The following is a 21700-nucleotide window of genomic DNA, read 5'->3' on the forward strand; positions in this document are numbered from 1 at the left end:
AACAAAAGCAGGCAAATGAACGCTCGGCCACCGTGCTGCGGAGTAGCTGCTGCACATGAATGTTTCCGTTGCATTGTTAAAGACAGTATTTTGTTGGATCGTGTTGAGAGTCGTCCATGACCAAGAGGCAGCTCTTCAGTCAGAAATGATCTAGCAAATAGTGCACTTCTGATCTTTTCAAAGAGTCTGGAGATGCCACCAGTGTTTACCTGTAAATAAGAGGCCAGATTTTTAGCAGGTGTAAACTGGTGTCGTTCCATTGAACTCAAAGGAGCTATGTTGAGCAGAGATTCTAGTTTATAGTAATGTCCTAATTAAAGGTCTAGATCCAGACCTGAACTTACTTAAAGTTAAGGGGTGTTCTGATCTGAGGTTTTGGTGTGGGTCTATTTCTAGGCCTACCTCCTTTAATTTATGTCTCAAAAGAGCCCTCCATATGAAGCTATGTAAATAGAGATCAAACCAGGAATTTTTTTCTCCATCCATGCCCTCTGAAACTGTACATCACTCAGTGATTCCCCTGGGCATGGAGAATCTATGTTTGGGTGGATGTGCTGGGTATACAGTAGCTTTGTGCCAGGGGACCAGCACCAACAGGTCCAAGAATCTAGTCCAATATATACTAAATAATACATTTACAGCCCCACTAGTAAATTACCTTCTAATTCAATACACTTCCTATTGTTGGCCAGATTTCTCACATATGCAACACTACTGACATTTGTCATTTTAAATTTCCAAACTTAACCTTGTATTAACATTACTTTTTTGCTTTAAATACTGTTAGGCCTTTTCTGGAAGGCTTCAAGAACAAACATCTGTCAAGATAAAATGTGCACAATTAAATTTCTGAGCCAATAACTCAATATTTGTCTTTCTAAATATACCAGGGATAGTGTGACACTCAGAAAGATGATCTGTGACATTAGCACATTGTTGATGGACATATATCAGACCAGATGGGCACAATGTATTTGCTTCAGCTTTTGAAAAGGCACTTACTGCTACTAACAATCTACAGTGTGTAAATGTCACCTTAATTGTCTGAAAAATATTTGACTGGCCTTTCAGTTACCAGTTACAGAATAAAAGTAATGAAAGACGGTATGTGATAGGAAATGTCACCAATATTCATTATTCTTCACATGGTACTCAGCTGGGGATGTCTCAGAGGACTGGCACTTCATTCCCAGGGCAAAATTTTGACAGTTCAGTGCTTAGTGACACTCACCAGAAAACTCACATGCAGCAAAGGGATGGAAATTTTCTGCCCCATCCCAGCTCCCCAGAATAACCTGCAGAGGGGCTCTTCTGCAAGCCTGGTACAGAGTGTGGACCAGGAGTCTGAGGACTTATGTGGAACCTAAACAATGCATAGATAGGACTTCTGTTTATTGGAGTTTATTAACTTCATTTTTTGAAGTCTATTTTTAGCAATTTCTGAGTTTTATGTAGATGTCAATCAAGGTTTTTTGGACTTTCTCTTTGTATATACTGTAATGTGTAATGGTTATTATATAATCACGGACTACAATAGTTTTAAACAGCACTACGGTAAAGCACACAAGGGACCCTAAAGAGAACACCAGCAGGGTCTATATGACCAATTAATATGGAACATGTTAGTGTGCTTTAGAAATCACACTTCCCCAGTCCCCATTACTGCTCCAGATGGACAAGTCCTTTCGTACAAGTAACCTTTTCCAGTATTTATTTGATAAACACTGATTTCTTCTTCTTTTTTCATAATCGGGGTGTTTTATTGGTGTTTTTCAATTAACACCTAAAATCATAAGCCCTATGCGTAGCATTTGTGCTGACTTTCTGCACTGGGGTGAATTTCTCCACGTGGCCCAATTCTGCTGCCCTTACACTAGGTAACACTTTATGCCACAAACATTCCCACTAAAACCGATGAGACTGCCTGCAGTGTACGGTTCTACTGAACAGACAAAATTCACCCAAGTGCAGAGATTCACATGAGGCTTATGCACCACTTAAGCCCTATTTTGGGGTTTTAAGTAGGAATCAATTGTGCATATATGTTGGATTGACTTGTTTAAGTGAGCAGACCAGATTCAGTCCCACCTTACTGGCTTCCCATTTCTCTTATGTACCCTGTGCTGTACAGAACACATGGGAAGACATGGTCCCTCCTCAATACTAAAGCAAAACAATTCTGCTTTCTAAAATCAGTAGGCTGGCTGTCCCAATGAACTTGAACCCCTCTCTATGCAATAGTTTTGTATATTCCTGTGACCTTCAGTTTGTTTGCTTGTATATGAACAATACTTAAGCATAAGTACACATGTTACAACACAACAAATGCAATTATGAAATCCAGATTTCTTGAATTACACTTTAGCAGTTTTTAGGAACAGTGTAAATTATGTTTCTCCCTGTGTAGACGACTCAAAGTCCTCCTTCAATGGCAGAGACTCCTGATCAATTTCCTTATTGATAGTCTATTAATTAACGTCAGAAAGGTTTTCTTGGCAAAGGCAACCCCCTAGTGGTTTTGAATGTCTCATGGCTAATAATTCTGTCTCCTAGACTACTTCAAGCAAGGAGAGAATGGCAGATTCTGGTCAAATTTTCAATTCATGTCCACTTGCTACAGGTTGGAGCTCTCAAAAGCAGCAACTTCTTGGCAGAAGTCATCTTTTCTAAGAGGTCGTACCCTACAAGAGAACAATACTTTAGACAAGACGTGTCCTTTAAGGCAACTGTTGTCTGTTGCTAACATCATGCCCTGCCCTCAAGAACTCCTTTGATGGGATCAAACTCAAAGTATTGATAACTTATTCTATCTGTGTACTGGAACTGAATCCAAGATAACTGAACCATCTTAAAACTTAAATGGTCAGATCCATCTAAATTCAATGCTTTGATCACAGAAATTATTTCCAAGTTAACAGACTGCAGCTGGGCTATTAGCAGCTGCTGTTGGGAAGATGTCCCTGTGGTGTTTTCACCTTGATTCAGAATTAGCCTGAGACCAATTGCTAGATATGACCACTGCTCTGTGGAGTTTCTCAAAGAAGAAATTATCTTGGGTGATAATTTTTTACCATAAGTTTTTGGGGCTGGGTCGAAACAATAATTACAACTGTTTGTTATAGCATTAGTTCCCTATTTAACAGACTAACTCATATATTATTGAGTGAATTTGGTCAAGCAGCTGTTCCCTACACATGCCAAAATAAATATGTAAGAGAAGTGAGAGGAAAACCCAATGGTCGTGCAGTAATGAATACCTTCTTGCTTCACTGATCATCTCTCTGACTGTGTAGTAACACTCAGCCCTTGCTCTTTCTGGTTTATAAAGCACAATTAAAATACAGTGCTACAATTTTCAACATTCATGTTATAATTTCATCATATTGTGCAATTAAAATGTCTTATATGCAACCAAATATTTGCAAGGAGGGGTTTTTTTTTGTGAAGCTGATAAAAGGGTCACTTATCACATGGTAATTTCAAATCAGGAAGTACTTGCCGATGGATCCTTCTGAAAAAAATATTAAAAGGTAATTATCTAGAATAAATAATATTTGGTCACAGATGAGCATTTCCCATTGATTTTATATCCTGTGTGGTTCTAATTATATTTATTCAAGCCCCGTAATTCTTACTTATTATACATGGTATTTTTTCATGTGTGATTGTCCATTTTTATAATGCAATCTTGTTTTAATTAATTTATACCAGCAAAGAGCAAACAACTTGCAAATTTTGATCAAACTCCATAATATGCGTAAGTGAAACAACTTTTCCCTGTTATTTAATACATAGAAAATGTAGCCAGCTTTTTTCTCTTTTATCATGCATAGGCCATATTTTCTACGTCAGCTGTATGAAATTGCAAAATATACTTGTACATAAGTGTAACAGGGTGGCGCCAATCTCCAAGGAGGGGTATTTTTGATCAAGCAAAAGACAGAATTGAAGTTTATTTGAACAATCCAAGACGGCAAACCATGGCCACTGGGAGCTGTGGGTGGCCGTGCAAATGTAAACAAACTGTCTGGCAGCCGCAGGTTGCCCACCACTGCCCTAGGCCATGAGGGGGCACACAGGAGGCGGCTGTCCTGGTCACAGTAATGTATGCAGGCAAATATTCAGTGTGCATGTGCAATCAAGTATTTGCATGCGCACATGGTTGGTTAAGTCCGAACTGGTCATATGCTTGTGCAAATACCTACGTGTGCACAAATAGTTCATTGTATTTGGTATCAGAAATTCAAGCTGTGTTGATCTGTTTTGATGGTGGGCTGCAAAAGTGCAAGGAAGAAAATGAGGCCAAATTTGAGTGGCATTACGAATTATGGCCCTGTGCATCAGGTTGCAATGCCACTTACTCAAATTTCGCCTGGCCATCCTTCCATCATGCCAGCAGGGAAGGGGCTCCACTGTTACGCCATCCAGCTCCAGTCAGAAGACAAGGGGCCCCTCCTCATTGTGTCCCTGGCAAGCTCATGTTCTCAAAAGTGTGGGGAGGGGAGCGTAATGGGCATTTGTCCCCTGCCGCTATCTCCAGCACCTGTAGTTTTGATTGGATATGTAGCTGATGAGATTCAAAAATTTAAAGCTTTATTACCATTAAAACTCAAACTGTCAACATTACAGGTCAAAATATACAAAGTAAATATCCTTAAGTCAAACTACTAAGTTCTCAGTTTCTCAGATACTTGGCCTATCTGTAGCTTTTGATTACTGTTGATGGAAATATTTTTTCATCGGTTTGTGTGTGTACAGTGTGTCATAAACATACAGCTAAGGGTAGCATAAAATCCCTCCTTTACCTGTAAAGGGTTAAGAAACTCAGGTAACCTGGTTGGCACCTGACCAAAGGGACCAATGAGAGGAGAAGATACTTTCAAAATCTGTGGGGGCAGGGGTTTGCTTTTGTTCTCCTTGTTGTTTGCTCCGGGGTCAGCGAGGAACCAGGACAGGGAAAATAGATCTTCCTAAGCCATATCGGAACTAAGCATCTAATCTTACAGAAATAGTAAGTATTAGCAAGAAAATGCGTTAGATTATCTTTTGTTTCAGCTTGTGAATTTTCCCTGTGCTAAGAGGGAGGATTATCCCTGTTTTTGTAACCTTAAAGTTTTGCCTAGAGGGGAAACCCTCTGTGTTTTGAATCTGATTGCCCTGTGAGATTATTTTCCATCCTAATTTTACAGAGGTGTTTCTTTTACTTTTCTTTTTAATAAAGTTCTGTTTTCTTTAAGAATCTGATTGGGGTTTTTAGTGTCCCTAAAAACCCAAGGTTCGTCTGTGCTCATCTTGTTTATTCTCAAGCCTCCCCAGGAAAGGGGGTGTAGGGCTTGGGAGGTATTAGGGGAGGAGATAGGGTTCCAAGTGGCCCTCCCTAAATGTTTGTTTGAATCACTTGCTGGTGGCAGCGTTTACCTAATCCAAAGTACAAGGGAGAATTTGTGTCTTGGGGAGTTTTTACCCTAAACTGGTAAAAATAAGCTTAGGGTGTCTTTCATGCGGGTCCCCACATCTGTACCCTAAAGTTCAGAGTGGGGAGGGAACCCTGACACATTGAAATTGAAGTTTACCGACAGTTACCAGTAAAAAAACTAATCATCCCATAGCTAGCTATAGTGCAATAGAGTTTTGAGGTATAGTGGTGTTCTGGGAAATCTTGAAGTAATCACATCAGAACATCTACCTGAAAGCCAGGGCTGGCAATTTGAAAGAAATTTTTTTCCTAATTTAGGTCACTGACTGAGTCACCTGGGAATATGGCATTTGAGCTAAGATGCCCCAGTTGACTTGGAAGTTTCATATGCAGCCAAACAGGTGTTCTTCAAGTCACAGGAGTGACTGAAGGACAAGTGTGGGAAGAACGTGTACTGTGTTGTAACCCTCAAAGATATTGACTTCTTAAATTGCAAAACTCCTTCCTGATGACAAAATGGGAAATGAAGTAGGATCACTGAGGTGCCCAGATCATCAGGTAGACACACAAAGGGCAGACTCATGTGTGATCTAAGAGAGACGATGTGACTCTATCTAGAATAAGCATTATTTTAACTGTTTTGCCATATATAAAAGGTGTCTCATTTTGTATTGTTGATAAATAGTTCATGCTCCTAGTTTTCACATATCTGCTGTTGTTTTACTTAGTCCCCACTTTTAAGAGTTAAAAACAGCAACAAGGCTCCCTTTTAAATTTTATTCCTTGTATGTTTCAAATATTACCTTACATTATAAGTAATTGTAGGGAAGGATTCAGAGTAGCAGCCGTGTTAGTCTGTATTCGCAAAAAGAAAAGGAGTACTTGTGGCACCTTAGAGACTAACCAATTTATTTGAGCATAAGCTTTCGTGAGCTACAGCTCACCTGAAGGCTCACGAAAGCTTATGCTCAAATAAATTTGTTAGTCTCTAAGGTGCCACAAGTACTCCTTTTCTTTTTGTGGGGAAGGATTTAGCCTTGTGGTGATCTGCCCTGGGTATCATGCTACTCCATTACATTTAATAGAGAGGGATTGGGGAGACAAACATTTGCACTAAAATTTTTGCACAAAAGGTAGTGGGGATTGGTGTCAATGTCAACACAATTTGATTACACTTAAGCACCTTTAGCTGTTAAGTTATCAACTGGCTCCTAGACGAAGCTAAGAGCACGATTTGTTTTCCTGCTTGCAATCTATTTTTTCCCCACTATCAGTTTGTGTCTTAAATGTGAGAACATTTTTATAAATGTATGCTGCACTTTGCAACTAATTTGTGTTGTATGCATTTAAGTCACAGCTAGTTTACTTAAAAAGAAAAGGAGTACTTGTGGCACCTTAGAGACTAACCAATTTATTTGAGCATAAGCTTTCGTGAGCTACAGCTCACTTCATCAGATGCATTCAGTGGAAAATACAGTGGGGAGATTTATATACATAGAGAACATGAAACAATGGGTGTTACCATACACACTGTAACCAGAGCGATCACTTAAGGTGAGCCACTACCAGCAGGAGAGCGGGGTGGAAAAAACCTTTTGTATTGATAATCAAGGTGGGCCATTGTGTGTATGGTAGCACCCATTGTTTCATGTTCTCTATGCATATAAATCTCCCCACTGTATTTTCCACTGAATGCATCCGACGAAGTGAGCTGCAGCCCACGAAAGCCCACGCTCAAACAAATCTGTGACTAGCAGATTTATTTGAGCGTGGGCTTTCGTGGGCTGCAGCTCACTTCGTCGGATGCATTCAGTGGAAAATACAATGGGGAGATTTATATGCATAGAGAACATGAAACAATGGGTGTTACCATACACACAATGGCCCACCTTGATTATCAATACAAAAGGTTTTTTCCACCCCGCTCTCCTGCTGGTAGTGGCTCACCTTAAGTGATCGCTCTGGTTACAGTGTGTATGGTAACACCCATTGTTTCATGTTCTCTATGTATATAAATCTCCCCACTGTATTTTCCACTGAATGCATCCGATGAAGTGAGCTGTAGCTCACGAAAGCTTATGCTCAAATAAATTGGTTAGTCTCTAAGGTGCCACAAGTACTCCTTTTCTTCCTGCTAGTAATGTGATCATCAGGGGAAGTTCTCAGACAAATTCTCGGTCTGATTCCCATCTAGGCATCTCGAATGTTCCTCATTTTGCAGTGCCCTCTTCATTTGTGTGGGAAAATTGAGTGTTCTTCCATTCCTCCTCCCTATATTCCTGCTCTTCATTGGCTGCCCAGTCTCTCCCATGGCAGTGTATCTGGTTTTGTGGAAGAAAGAGCCTGAGGTTATACTGGTGGAGAGTAGCCAGTCATGAGGATACTGTGAAACTATTGGGAGAATGTATATTCAGTATCAAATTTGAGCAAATAATCCACTGCAAATAACTTTAGTTAACCTATTTTTATCTTCTTTTTTTTTTCTGCTCATGAGCGGCAGTGAATAATTTTGATATACTTGGTCCTGATGGTGTGTGAAGAGTTAGTTGCAACTTACAAGCACTGGATATTCAAAATTTGAGCTTTATAGGTTAACTAACTCTTAGAACCAAGTTTCTGGTGCAAGTATTCATGTTTTCAGATGCAAAATTCACCTGCACTGAAAATTCTCCAACATTTGTTTGCTGGGATAATCACAGAGAGCAAAGACAAAAAGGTGTGTGAATACAGGCAATGCAAGCCTTGCTTAGAAAATCCAAAGGAATATCTGTGGGTAATTTTAGTAGTATTGTCCCAGGAACAGCGAATTGCAGCCACTGGGAGCTGCGGGCGGCCTTGCAAATGTAAACAAACTGGCGGCCTATCAGTGGATTACCGTGACGGGCCGCAAGCGGCCCATGGGCCACAGGTTGCCCACCACTGCGATAAAGCCCAAATATAGGGCAAAGCTCCAGGTCGTGCACATTTACTACAAAGAGGAAATCCCACACAGTGTCTGGGTTTTGGTGGTAATAAGAGGAGTGCTAGGAATGAGAACATAACAGACTTTTAGCGCCCTAAAATCTCCCGGATTGGCTTCAGTATCCTCTGGGAGATTCCCAGCGAAACAAGGAGGGTTGGCAGGTCTCCAAAAACCGGGCACCTGGCAACCCTAGGCACCCGGACACAGAAGTCCAAAACCAGACTGTCTGGGTAAAACCCGGATGGGTGTCAACCCTAGCTGAACAGTGAGCCAGTGGTTTCGAAAACCACCCCTGAGGATGCCAAGGTCTCTCTATTGCATATGGGTCAGGCCCTGCTGCCCACCAGACATTCAGGAGCTTGGCCTGCATGTTCCAGCCTCCCCGCCCCCCCTTGAGGCACTGTCATGGCCACTTGGCACGAGCTGCAGTGAAGCCCTGGCAAAAGCCTTTCCCTGAGTGCCCCTCCCCCCCATCTTAGCTCCGCCCCCTCGCCTTCCCCCCTCCCAGCCTGTTTACCCACAGCCTGGGCACATGGTAGATGTGCCCTGTGATTGGCCGCGCTGCCGCCTGTCCTCCAATCAAAGCTTTGTTCACGCGGCACTGCTGCCACCCTATTGGCCAAACATGAGTGATCACGCAGGGTGACGCATTCGAGGCGTGTGCCGGGAAACGGCCCCTGACTGAACAGGGAGGCGGCAAATAGTGGACCAGGGAGACGGACAGTGACCAATAAGACGCCGCGGTGGGTGGGACTTTCCCCAGCTAGGTGCCGGCCGAGTCGGACGGGTTTAAAGCGCCCGGCGGCGGCAGCGGTTGGTTTCCCCGGCAGCCGTGGGGCGATGGCGGCGGAGGCGGCAGGGCCCGGCCTGGTCCCCGCGGCCGCGGGGAAGGTGAAGGAGCTGGCCCTGGTGCTCCAGGACGAGGCCCGGCGGGGCGGCTACTCGAGCGGCGACACGGTGTCGGGCCGGGTGCTGGTGGAGCTGGCGGGGCCGCTGCTTCTCCGGGCCCTGCGGCTCGAGGCCACGGGCCGGGCCTGGGCGGCCTGGAGCAAGGCGTCCGTCCAGGCGCGCGGGGCCGCGGGGCGGGGCGTCGCGGGGCCCCGGCGGGAGGCCGAAGTGCGGTATCTGGACGTCCGGCAGAGCCTCCTGCGGCAGCCCCCGGAAGGTGAGGGGGGGCCGGGGGTCCGAAGGGGTGAGCGGGAGGGGGAGGGGGTTCTGTAGGAGGGGTTGATGCTAATATTTTCCTGCACAAGGGGCTGGCCTTGTGGAGCCAATAGTCCCCTCTGGTGACTTGTCTGGTTTTCTGTTGATTTGTTTCTTGTGTCTTCCTGTTCGCCTTCCCTGCTAAACCTGTTGGGGAGCCAGCTGTGCTCTGGGGAGATGTCCAGTGCCCGTGTCACGCTCAGTGTACTCTGATTTTTGCAACGGTAATGGGTTAGTTGCCGCTTCTCTTCCGCAGCTGGCCTTTATTTTCAGGTGTGTCATCAGTGCGAAACTCAGGAAGTGAGTTCCCAAAATAGGTGTGAAGTTTCCTGGGTAGTTGTAGCTGGGGAAATGAGAGATGAGGCTCCTGAGCTGTCTTCCTGGCTCACTGTGGGATTTTACCCAAACATTTTGCATTTCTGATCCACTTCTCTTTCAAGCTGCTAAGAAGTATTTAGTAAAGTTTGAGTAAATGCATTTGTTTGAGAAATACAGATGCTTTGATTAGATTTCTAAATTAACTTTTTAACAGTTCAGAGCAATACATGGTAGAAGTCCCCTTTCCCACTCCTTGAGTCTCTGTAACACTCTAAAAAATTGCCATGTGGCCTTCTCTGGGTCCATAGAAGTTGAAAAAATCCTATCTGTCTTTTGGAGGGATTTGAGGGTTAATAAAACAGTAACTTAAACCTGTTGAGAAACATTTTATGTGCTGTCAGCTTGTCATTGACGTGTCCTCATTGATGCAATTGAAGGGGATTTGTTCAATTGTGACTGTTTGAAATGCTGCTTTTTATTAACTATTCCAACACAAGCAGTTTTTGGGTGTATTTGGAGCAGTACACCCAAAATATACTAAAGAACATAAGAACAGCCATACTGGGTCAGACCAAAGGTCCATCTAGCTCAGATCCTGTCTTCTGACAGTGGCCAATGCAAGGTACCCCAGAGGGAATGAACAGAACAGGTAAATCATCAAGTGATCCATCGCCTGTCCCCTATTCCCAGCTGCTGGCAAACAGAGGCTAGGGACACCATCCCTGCCCATCCTGGCTAATAGCCATTGATCTTATCCTCTATGAACTTATCTAGTTCTAAAGTGTGCCCCTTTAGCCTGAACTTTCCCTTTTTCCCCATCCCTTTCTTGTGTTCCACCTGAATCTATCCTGTTTAGCATTAAATTTGTTTGATTATGTAGCCATTCAATTACATTCTTAGTTCAAAATCCACATGATTTGAACTTAGGTATGTTAGAGTACCTTGTAAACAGTTTTTCAGATCCTCAGCAAGGAGACTCTCAGAGCAGCTGGCTTCCTTATACCATCTTAAGGAAATTCAATTATGTACTATAGTGTTTCTTCAAGAATACAGGACCAAACTTGAAGCTTGAAAAGCTTATTTTCCTTATTTATAGTTTGAAAAATCATTAAAACAAAGCTAAATTTGTTGCATTGCCTTTATTTGGAAATGAGACCATGCTGGATGCTTGAAAGTTGAAATATAAGGAATTTCAAACTTGTTTGGTAGGCTCTTTAATGACACAAGAACTTTGTTCTTGTATATTTAATGATATTGTATGGTATGGTTTTTGAGTGAATGGGATATTGTACACTTATTTGAGGTGATAATTGATGAGTAGTTTAAAAATAAATGTTTTTTCCAAAGCTACATTGGTTTGATTTAAAAGAATGGTTGAGTTTGGAATGAAAGATGAGATTGAAACAAAATAGAAATCTTTCCATGAACTGGAGGAGGGGAAAATCCAATAGAAACACTTGTTCACATGATGCTGCCATGTTTGTGACTCAGCCATTGCAGCATTGTGCTAGTACATGAGAATCAAAGTAAAACTAGCATGTCTGTTTTCGTTGTCTAAGCAAAGTGAAAACTAAATATAAGGAGAAAATCAGAATTTTTAAATATTTTGTCTTAATAGAAGATCTTTTGATATTAGTAACCTAAGTATGTATTGAATATTGAACTTTTGTGATCAAACTTTATCAGTTAAAGATGATTAGATTGCTAATTATAAAAGTGGATTAACCCCCTCCTCCCAAAAACAAGACGAACCTTATATAAATTACTTACGGGGAAATGTTATTAGAATGTTGCTAGACTTAAGTGTTGAAACTTAAGTTCTACACATTTCCCTAGTTTCATTAGTTCAGCAGTGAACTTGGTGAATATATGGGGTCTGAGTCGAAGCCCATTGAAGTCAGCGTGAGTCCCTTTTGCATCCAAATAAAATTCCATAAATTATATAAACTATTTTTAATATTTTATTTAAAAAATTATAACCTCATTCTTCTACAGGTGAAGATGGCTTATTCCTGTTAGAAGCTGGAAAACATGAATTCCCATTCAGCTTTCAACTTCCACATGAGTAAGTAAAATAATATAACGCAGAATGATGATTTTGAAAGTTTTTGCTCTTGAAGAATAACTAGAGTAACTGGAGCAACTTAATCTCTTGTTTTTGATTTCTTTATATCAGATTAATCAACTTTTATATGTTTATCTTGACCAGCCATCACATAGGCTTGCCTCATGTATTATGATTTCCCCAAGGGCTTAAATAGAAATCTTCCCATAACATTGGCGGGGGGGAGAGAATCCAGTAGAAATATAACACTGCCATATTTGACTCCATCATTGCAGTATTGTGCTAATGTATGAGAATCAAAGTAAAACTGGTGTGGTTGTTTTCTTTGTCTAAGTGGATTTAAAAGTAAATATAAGGAGTAAGGTGGTAAGTGTGTGTGAGAGAGAGATATTAGTGTTTAAGTTATAAGCTTCTATGTGGAAATGTTTTTATGACTGTTTGTTTCAGACCTTTGGTGACCTCTTTTAGTGGAAAGTATGGCAGTATTCAGTACTGTGTGAAAGCAGTTCTGGAAAGGCCTGTAGTACCTGATCAAAGTGTAAAGAGAGAACTTCAGGTTATCAGCCATGTTGATGTCAACTCGCCAGCTTTATTGGTAAGAGCAATTTTTTTAAACCTGTGTTCAAGAAGTATTCATACCCAGCTGTAACCAGTTCAGTGGTACCATGGCCTGTCATTTGCTGATTTCTGAAAGCATATAAGCTCCCTTCTAAGCTCTCTATAAATAGCTGATCTTGGGTTGTGTGAATTGCAAACGGAGTGGCTTTTTTAATACCATTGATTACAGCCCTGCCAGCAGGGCTGCTTTTGCCAAAAAGTTATGCAGGCTTGAAATGCATTAATAAGGCTTAATAATAATAATGCACAAGCCTAAAGTAGTTACTTTTACCAGAGCAGCTACATTCACAGGGCTGCAGTGTCCTAAACTCCAATAATAGTAGGTTGAGGAACAGTAATTGCAGAAGAGTATTAATCATGCTGAGACTGTCATTTAAGCTCTGGCCATTATGCTATGTATCTTCCATTTTGCATGTCATTTTCTAACATTAAGTGCATGAATGCAGCTGCTTCAGAGATCTTTTCCGTTATTTCTTATAACGGATTTGGCCACATTAAAGCATTGAACTTCTAATAATCACTAGAAATACTGTAGAGTAATAAGAAAGATCAGCCTATAAGTAACAACAGAATAGGCAAGATGAAAGCTAATGAGCTAGATTCTTTTATCTAAACCCATATTATCAAAATCATATAAAATTATACCTTGCACTTTCATGATAGCAGCTAGGACCTAATGGCTATTCATTTAAATATGAATGAATATCTGCTTCATAGAAATACCTAAGATTATGTTTAATGTTCAATCATAATACTGATGAGGCTAAGATGTGGGGTTTTTTTATGTTATACTATGTTAGGAGAAAAGTAAATAATCTATCTTCTTATTTCATTTTTCTTTCTTTAAAATTTAGAACTTATGTAAATCTTTTGGCAGTGACATCTGTAAGGAGCAGATCTAGTGCTTGCATTATACACAACTCTATTAATCAAAAATAGGCAATATTGTCTAATGTGGATAATATTGAATATTTATTTATTTGAAAGGCACTTTTATTGTTACTATAAACTTTAAAAAAGGATATTCAAACTTAATCATTTAAGGACACCATAAAGAAGAGTTATTCAGCAGGAATCTAAAGTTACATCATTTAAATTCATTCTGCAAAGAATCTTCTTCTAACATTGGGATTGTGCCCTTTTTAGTGTGTGTGTGTGAGAAAAAGTAAAGAAGGCTGGATATGTTTTTACCCAAATCGTTGTGTTTTGCTGGAAGACCTACTTGATGTCTCGGACTACCTTTACTGTGGGCTCTCTCCTGTTTCTTTTACAAAGTCTGGTTTTATTCAAAATGTAATTATCCATTCATGTTAAATAAGTAGTTACAAACAATCTAAAACTAAAATTTCAAACAATCCAACTAAAAATCACATGTCAGTTGATTGACGTTTCATTTGTGACTTGTGATGTTGAAGTCGCAACCTGAATTTCTAATTTTAAAAAAAGCAGATTTTTTTTAATTTAAAAAAAAATTAACATTTTCGCTCATATCCATACATCGTAAAGAAAAGCACAGTTCATCTTCTAAGCAATAGCTAAAATAGAGAATCCGATTTGAGCATCAGGTATCTTTTCAATGAAATTTATAGTGACTGTCCAAAATGTATCTGTTTGTGTTGATAGTGGTGGTATGAGGTTAAGGACGTGATGGTATTTGATGATACTATGCAACTTTGATTACAGAGAACAGGAATTTGGATATTTAGGACCAGATTCCACAGCTCATTGCACACAGGTGAAAGTCAATGAGACTCTGCTTGTGCTCAACAAGTTACAAGATTGGGGCCTTTCAGTGGCTCCCACACTTCATTGATTCACATACCACCATCTTAAAAATGTGGTGTTAAGTGAATGGATGGAACATCAAGCTCATGTACCACAGTTTGGGAACCCCTAATATATAATTGTTTTTTGCATTCTATTCATAGCTGCAACTGTTCTGTAGTACATGGGGGACAGGCTGCCATAGTGCACCAAAATTGGGAGAGCAATACTTTAAATGCCATGGAGCAGTGCATCAAGGTGTCTCAAAGACTATGTCGGGGTTGTGGCTCGGTTTCACAGACTGCAGTAATAATGGCTGCTGCAAATCTTTTTAGGACTATATATTAGTGACAGTGAGCTAGCTAGGTAGATGCCTTGGGTCCTGACTTTGAGTTATGGTAAGCTGGGATTCAATGTCAATCACCTATTTAGTTTAGTTGCATTTAGTAAGCTTACTGTAGCAATCTGCTGGAGCTTTGCACAGGTAATGTGAATTTCACCTAACGTGACAGTCCTGCTGTGGGAGAGCTGTTGCTTTCATCACTTAGGTCTGAATTTTAATGTTTGTAGTTTAACTCGGCCCTTGCAAAATTACTATGAAAATAGACCAGCTCAGGCACAAAACGTGCTCACCCACACTTCACTGTGATTGATAGGTAAAATATAATTTACTTTTTCTTTAGCTGCCAAATAGTTGCTGGTTCCAGGCTAATGGGTGAAATAAAAGCTAAACTAATTACTTTCATTTTCTTGCATAAAAATTAAATATTAATGTAAACAACCAAATACAATGATTGCCCTTTGGGGAAGATATTTTTCTCTTGGCCCTTTAAAGGCTATGACTGTAAAACTTGGCTGTAACTTGCATGCATTAAACTTTTTCCATACAGGTGAAATTCAAATTCATTGAAAATGTACGTAGGTCACTTTAATAACTTTTACATTTAATAGTTTTTATGTTGGATTCAGTTTGGATGGGTTTTTTTAACTTGGAAATGACCACATCCTGGTTGAAGACCATGGGAAAACTCCTACAGTCTTCAATAGCACTACCAGGATTTCATCCCAAAATGGTTCTGAGCTAGATTTCAAAACTCTGTATCCATTAACTTTAATTTCACAGTGAAAGTAGCTGGCAAACTTTTGCCATGTGAAATTAAAAACTTTTATTATTGTGGTTTTTGTAGATACCTGTTTTGAGAAGCCAGGAGAAGATGGTTGGCTGTTGGTTTTTCACCTCTGGTCCAGTCTCTCTGAGTGCCAAAATTGAGAGGAAGGGATATTGTAATGGTAAGAATTTTCTTCAACTCTGAAGTACGCTTGTGAATATTACCATAATCTTAATAATCAAGCTATTAGGTCATGTCTTCAAACACAGAAGCAGTGCAAAACCAACGCTTGTTTGTAACAACAGTTAAATGAATACTTCTCATTTAGCAGTTAGTGAAATCAGACCTGTGTAAACTTGGTTAAAAGATTACATCTGTTGGTAATGCAAATTGAAAGCTAGTGTTCTTATTCCAAAGGTGGTCTACATTTGAGATACCAGGAGTGTAAAGGACAACAGAATAAATCTGTTAGGCAGGCAGACTGTTTTATTAGGATGGTATGTTTAGTATTTTTCTGTAGAACTATATATTAAGAATAACCTATCGAATTTCCTAATATGTCCTAATGTATCTAAGGCTTATCACAAGCCTTCCCGAAGTGCAAGTATTTGGCTGATATTCTTAGAGAAACACTAGAATACATCTAGCAAACCAAACTTTTACAACATGTCTAGCTTATAAACATTGATAAATTTAAAAAAAAGGTGTAACTCTGGACACCAGTTTACAAAGGTAGAGTACATTAAGGGGATGAACAAAACTAATATCCTACATTACATATGACTTACAGACTTTGTAAAGTGTGTTCTCCCAAATCATAGATTCTAGAAAACTGCACTTTTATTTACAAGACTTTTCTATTTTTAGAGGAAGCCATACCGATCTATGCAGAAATTGAGAATTGTTCCTCTCGTTTGATTGTTCCAAAAGCTGCCATTTTCCAGACACAGACTTATCTAGCCAGTGGGAAGACAAAGACTTTCCGTCAGATGCTTGCCAATGTACGAGGAAACCCTATTGCTTCTGGGAGTACAGATACCTGGAATGGGAAAACTCTGAAAATCCCACCTGTAACCCCTTCCATTCTTAACTGTTGTATCATCAGAGTAGAGTATTCTTTAGCTGTAAGTACAGGTTTGTTACCAATAAACTTAGTGCTTCAAAATAATCAAGTTCAAATTATATGCTTAATAGGTATGCAGTTGTATGAATGTTTCATGTTGTTGTTACATCTTAAGACTTTAAAGTAAAATAAACGTTAGTATAGAGGTGGAAAACGGACTACAGATGTATCAGACTACAGACATATCAGTGACTTCACATAGACAACAGCAAGAACGGGGCACAATCTCTTTCCAACAAAGAGGACAATGTCAGATTAGGTAAAGAGGATAATTATAGTGACTGGTTGCTGTTAGTATTGGAGACCAGAGAGGAAGAAGTTTCAATTAACAAGATGGAAGGTGAGCAGGGTATGGAGGAGTTTTCTCTTTGCGGACAGCTCTCCAGTGTATTATGGAGAAGGAAACAGCAAAAATGGGGCGTGGTCTGCAGGCATGAGGGGGAAAGAAAGGAACTGAAGTTATTACTGGGATATTGAAACTGAATGACAGGAATTATTGTGATGGAGGAAGTGCAGAGAATTTAGGGGGAATAATTAGTTGGGCTTTAGACGTGTAAAGTTTATCAGGGAAAAATGTGGGTCTGAAATGTGTGATTAGATGGATGGAGACAAGTCAGAAGTGGAAAGGTAAACCTGAAAGTTATTTGCATCAAGATTCTGTCAAAACTTGTTACAGAACAAGAGGAAAAGGTCATCTGGAGACAACCTTAAAACTATTATCTTTTCTATGTTTTATCAAGTACTAGCTATACTTTTCTTATCTGGAATCACTAAATTTGTTGTTTTTTTTTAATAACTTACATAAAGGAAGTCTGTCTGCTTCTATAAGCTCCAGTTCCATTGTATCTTCATGACTCCTCTCATTCTTTTGTGTGTGGGTGGGGTGGGATTTGTCACACAGGTGTATATCCATATTCCTGGTGCTAACAAGTTGATGATTGAATTGCCACTGGTGATTGGCACAATTCCATGTACTGGGTTTTCAAGCAGAAACTCCAGCGCCGGCCAGTTCAGCGTGGACATGAGTTGGTTGGCACTGACCATGCCAGAACACCCTGAAGGTGTGTATTTTGAACTTTTCTCATCTGGATTCATGATATCTATAATAGAAGCAGGGACTGTTGTGCCAGTTTAAAGCTTCAATTCTTGTAATTTGCCTTTTGAATCACTTCAGTTTATTAATACCATAAAATTGGCATACCCTATGAATTTACTGACCGGTTTCAGAGCAGACGCCATGTTAGTATCTGCAAAAAGAACAGGAGTACTTGTAGCACCTTAGAGACTAACAAATTTATTAGAGCATAAGCTTTCGTGGACTACAGCCCACTGCCTCAGATGCATAGAATGGAAGATATAGATAGATAAGCTGGAAGTTACCATACAAACTGAGAGAAGCTAATTAGTTAAGATGAGCTATTATCAGCAGGAGAAAAAAAAACTTTTGTAGTGATAATCAAGATGGCCCATTTAGACAGTTGATAAATTTGTTAGTCTCTAAGGTGCCACAAGTACATTGCCAACTGTCTAAATGGGCCATCTTGATTATCACTACAAAAGTTTTTTTTTCTCCTGCTGATAATAGCTCATCTTAACTAATTAGCCTCTCAGTTTGTATGGTAACTTCAAACGTGTGTGTGTGTGTATACACGCGCGCACACATGAAGTGGGCTGTGGTCCACGAAAGCTTATGCCCTAATAAATTTTAGTCTCTAAGGTGCCACAAGTACTTCTGTTCTTTTTATGAATTTACTGTTCACCAGATGTAGTGTCATTAAAATAAAATACCTAATATTTGTAGAATTTTTCATTGTTCTGTTGATGTAAATTTCTTAATGTTCTCAAGAATTGTGATACATACACAATCTAGAAACAAGTGAATCATTCAATGAACTTATTATTTGACAGTGGCATCTCTCTCTTTTTTAAGCACCACCAAATTATGCTGATGTAGTATCACAAGAAGAGTTCTCTAGACGTGTTCCTGCTTACTCACAACCAGTTGACTATGAGGAACAATTATGTGGTCACATGTTTGCCTATATACAGGAGTTCCGGTTTCAGCCTCCACCTCTCTATTCAGAGGTAAATAAAACAACATGCTGGTATTAGATTTGTAAATAAAAGTTTCATGTCAAACTACATAAAAGGTTTAAATATTACATGAATGTATAGGAAGTAATCATTTTGATTTTTTTTTCTGTCTACAGATTGATCCACATCCTACTCATATAGAAGAGATGCAGTCTGTTTCATTCATGCTCTAAACAATATTCGAAATAGCTGTATTGTGATTAAATGGAATCCCTTATGCTTCAGCTGTTAGTAAAGCTAAAAGGAAACTGCTTTCTTGTTAAGAGCTTAAGTTCAGAAACAAAATGCAAAGGCAATTGGAGTTGGAAATCTGAGTATGTTTGGCGTGAAAAGAATCCCTTTTGGATTAGTCTGCATGGGAGATGTGGGTGTCAAATGTATGTGACTAAGTGGGAGCAGCCAAGATTCGAGGTGTGGGAAGTGTTTGAGAATATGCATAAAGAAGAGATACTACATAAAGTACAAGCAAGAGTTTTAAGTATGTATCAAAGAGGAATGAAAATGTACTTACACTTAAGAACTGCTTGGAAGAATCTGAATTAAAGTACATTTGTATCTCAAGAATATGAGAGGTAGGATAGAATTTCCAAAAGATTCTCCTGTGTTGCAGGGACTTCATTTTGTGCTGTCTGTAATCAAGAAAAGGAACACTAACTAAAATCTAGAGTTCCAGCTCTAACTCCAGCTACAAACAAACTTTTCATGGGAACATATCCTTCTAACATCAGTCAAGTGGTACTGTTTCATCATTCATGCTGAATTTAAAGTTGTCATGGATGGCAAAATATAGCTATTACTGCAATATTATGAAGGCAAGTCTTCATTGTGTGAAAGATAAACTACTTAAAAGAGAAAGTTGAACTTCGATAACAGCTTATGCACTATGTGGGGGTTGGGTGAGGGAGGGGTTTAAGAGATCTCAAGGGAATTATTCTAGCCTCTTGTACTCCTATAATTTGTGTGTGTATCTTAAGCTTGTGGATAGCATGATAATGGGACGCAAGGCAAGGAACAGAGAATGTGTTCTTGCCAGTAGCAGATATATTTATCAAAGTGAATTTATTCAAAAGCCTTTTAAGCCTACCTCTGTTTTGGATATCTATTAAGGGTCAGACTGAGTCCAAAAACATCTAAGACTCGCACTAATCTGCAAGGTTCTAAAAGGGACCCTAAATAATTTCTGCGGTTAACAAATGAAAAAGAGGCAGGGGATTTGGGGAGGAGTATAAACTTAGTTTAGATCTGAAGACAAAGCAGAAAGCAAATGTATTTGGACCACAATCAACCAGCAAGGGAATGTTCTTCTGTAAAGGCGCACATTTTTTCCACTGGTTTCTGTGATTTTGTTCAAAGACCTAGTCTGTCATCGGAGGCTGCACTCTTCATTGTTATCCATACTCCAGTATTTTACTTGTCTGTAATTTTTGCTTTGGTGCAATATTTTACTGTTTTCTTCCTCAGGTAACTTAGAACAGTGAGATTTTTCTTGCTGCTAAGGATGAAGGTGCTGCCTGCCCTTACTGCCTTCGTCTAGAGTAGAATGTTTGCTTCCTACTAAGCATGAATTTGTGTAGGTAATCTAACAGATGACCGCACTGTCAGCAGTTCACTTGAAAAAAAGCAGCAGAAAAATGGCATTCTCAATGTGCAAATGTCCAGTTTACAGTAGTGTTAGATATATGGTTTTTTGAACTGCTAAAACAACTTTGTATATCTGACAAAAGGGTTGTGGGTTAGAGATGCTAGTGCTTCATATGGTAGAACACTGTATTTTTTGGTGATTAAAAGTGTCGTTGCAACTTCTATCAAACTACAGTTTTAAGTGTTTAAATGTTTTATTTAAAAAAAAATCTTTAAGTGAAACAGGGATTTTTCTGCAGGCATATTTATTTTCACTTTGTCTCCATCCTTTAGTATGACTTTTTTCTTTAATTTCTAGCTCTTCAGTTAACGGACTCACCATTGTGTATAATAGATATGGTACTCATGCAGATACATATATTTTAAAACTGCAGTTTTTTTCATTTGCAAGTTTAACTACTGTCTTCTCTAGCAAATGCAGCTTTAACCAAAATTTGACTCCATCTTTTAGAAGACACTTGGAGTTGTCTTAAAGTCTCAAGTTCAATATAGCTGTCTTGCCTTTTGATGGCATACTCCATTTAGTCAAGGCAGTATTTTAATTTACAGCACCTTAACAGGGAACGAACTCTCTCTCTCTCTCTCTCTCTCTCTCCTAACGAAAATATCATTTCTGTCCTAACTAAACTGATAGCCAGGCTATTGTTTAACTTTCATGTTAGTCATACAGAATATTAGCCTAAAAAATATGAGGTGCTTATAATGATGACTATAAAACCTAATGGTTGATATGTTATCTGGGTAGTATGTTGGTACAAACCTGATCATGCAAGCAAGAGTATGTGTCAATGAAAGGTAAAGCTGCATCTCTAGTTTAATTTAAAAAAAAAAAAATCAAAATCCTTGGGTTGCTTTTTGTTTGCAGGAAAACTGTGGCCTTAAATTGTGGCAAAAAGATGATTTTTAAGCACACAAGGACCTTTTAGGGAAAGGATGAAAGTTTGAAGGCCCAGTTCTGCTCTCTAATACCAGGTTTAGAGGGTGGAATCTGGTCCTTTGCACAATAACAAATTTAGCATGCAGGTGGTTAGTTTTTGATAACTGTGAAACAGGTTTTAAAAAAAAAAACCTTGCTATTCAAAACTTTAACATACAAGGATATGATTGTATTTTGTATTTGAGCCCTGTGGGTTCTTTTTGTTAATAAAAATGTAAAACTTATGTTGTCCTGATTATTTATAGAAATTGATTACAACTATAGTATGAAGTGAGCTTGTAGCTCACAAAAGCTTATGCTCAAATAAATTTGTTAGTCTCTAAGGTGCCACACGTCCTCCTTTTCTTGTTGCAGATACAGAGTAACGTGACTGCTACTCTGAAAACTATAGTATTTTAGAACTAAGTAACATAAACCTGGTTGTGAAGTCTCTCTTTTAGAACAGATATA

At 39.3% G+C, this 21700-nt stretch overlaps 1 protein-coding gene across 2 annotated transcripts; it reads left to right on the forward strand.

The window, feature by feature from the left end:
- The first annotated feature begins 4992 nt into the window (after positions 1 to 4992).
- Positions 4993 to 21474, forward strand: ARRDC4 (arrestin domain containing 4). 2 transcript variants are annotated; one of them, XM_043523759.1, is made up of 8 exons: positions 4993 to 5011; positions 11895 to 11964; positions 12412 to 12559; positions 15534 to 15636; positions 16323 to 16579; positions 17480 to 17639; positions 18509 to 18663; positions 18789 to 21474. In XM_043523759.1, the coding sequence occupies exons 4-8, from the start codon at positions 15561 to 15563 to the stop codon at positions 18843 to 18845; spliced, it is 705 nt and encodes a 234-aa protein (XP_043379694.1). In that variant the 5' UTR covers positions 4993 to 5011; positions 11895 to 11964; positions 12412 to 12559; positions 15534 to 15560; the 3' UTR covers positions 18846 to 21474. The 2 variants fall into 2 exon arrangements, with proteins under 2 accessions (XP_043379694.1, XP_037766899.1); XM_037910971.2 differs by lacking the exon at positions 4993 to 5011 and adding an exon at positions 9146 to 9543.
- The last annotated feature ends 226 nt before the right edge of the window (positions 21475 to 21700 follow it).

The sequence above is a fragment of the Chelonia mydas genome, chromosome 10 (assembly GCF_015237465.2).
Source record: "Chelonia mydas isolate rCheMyd1 chromosome 10, rCheMyd1.pri.v2, whole genome shotgun sequence".
NCBI lineage: Eukaryota > Metazoa > Chordata > Testudines > Cheloniidae > Chelonia > Chelonia mydas.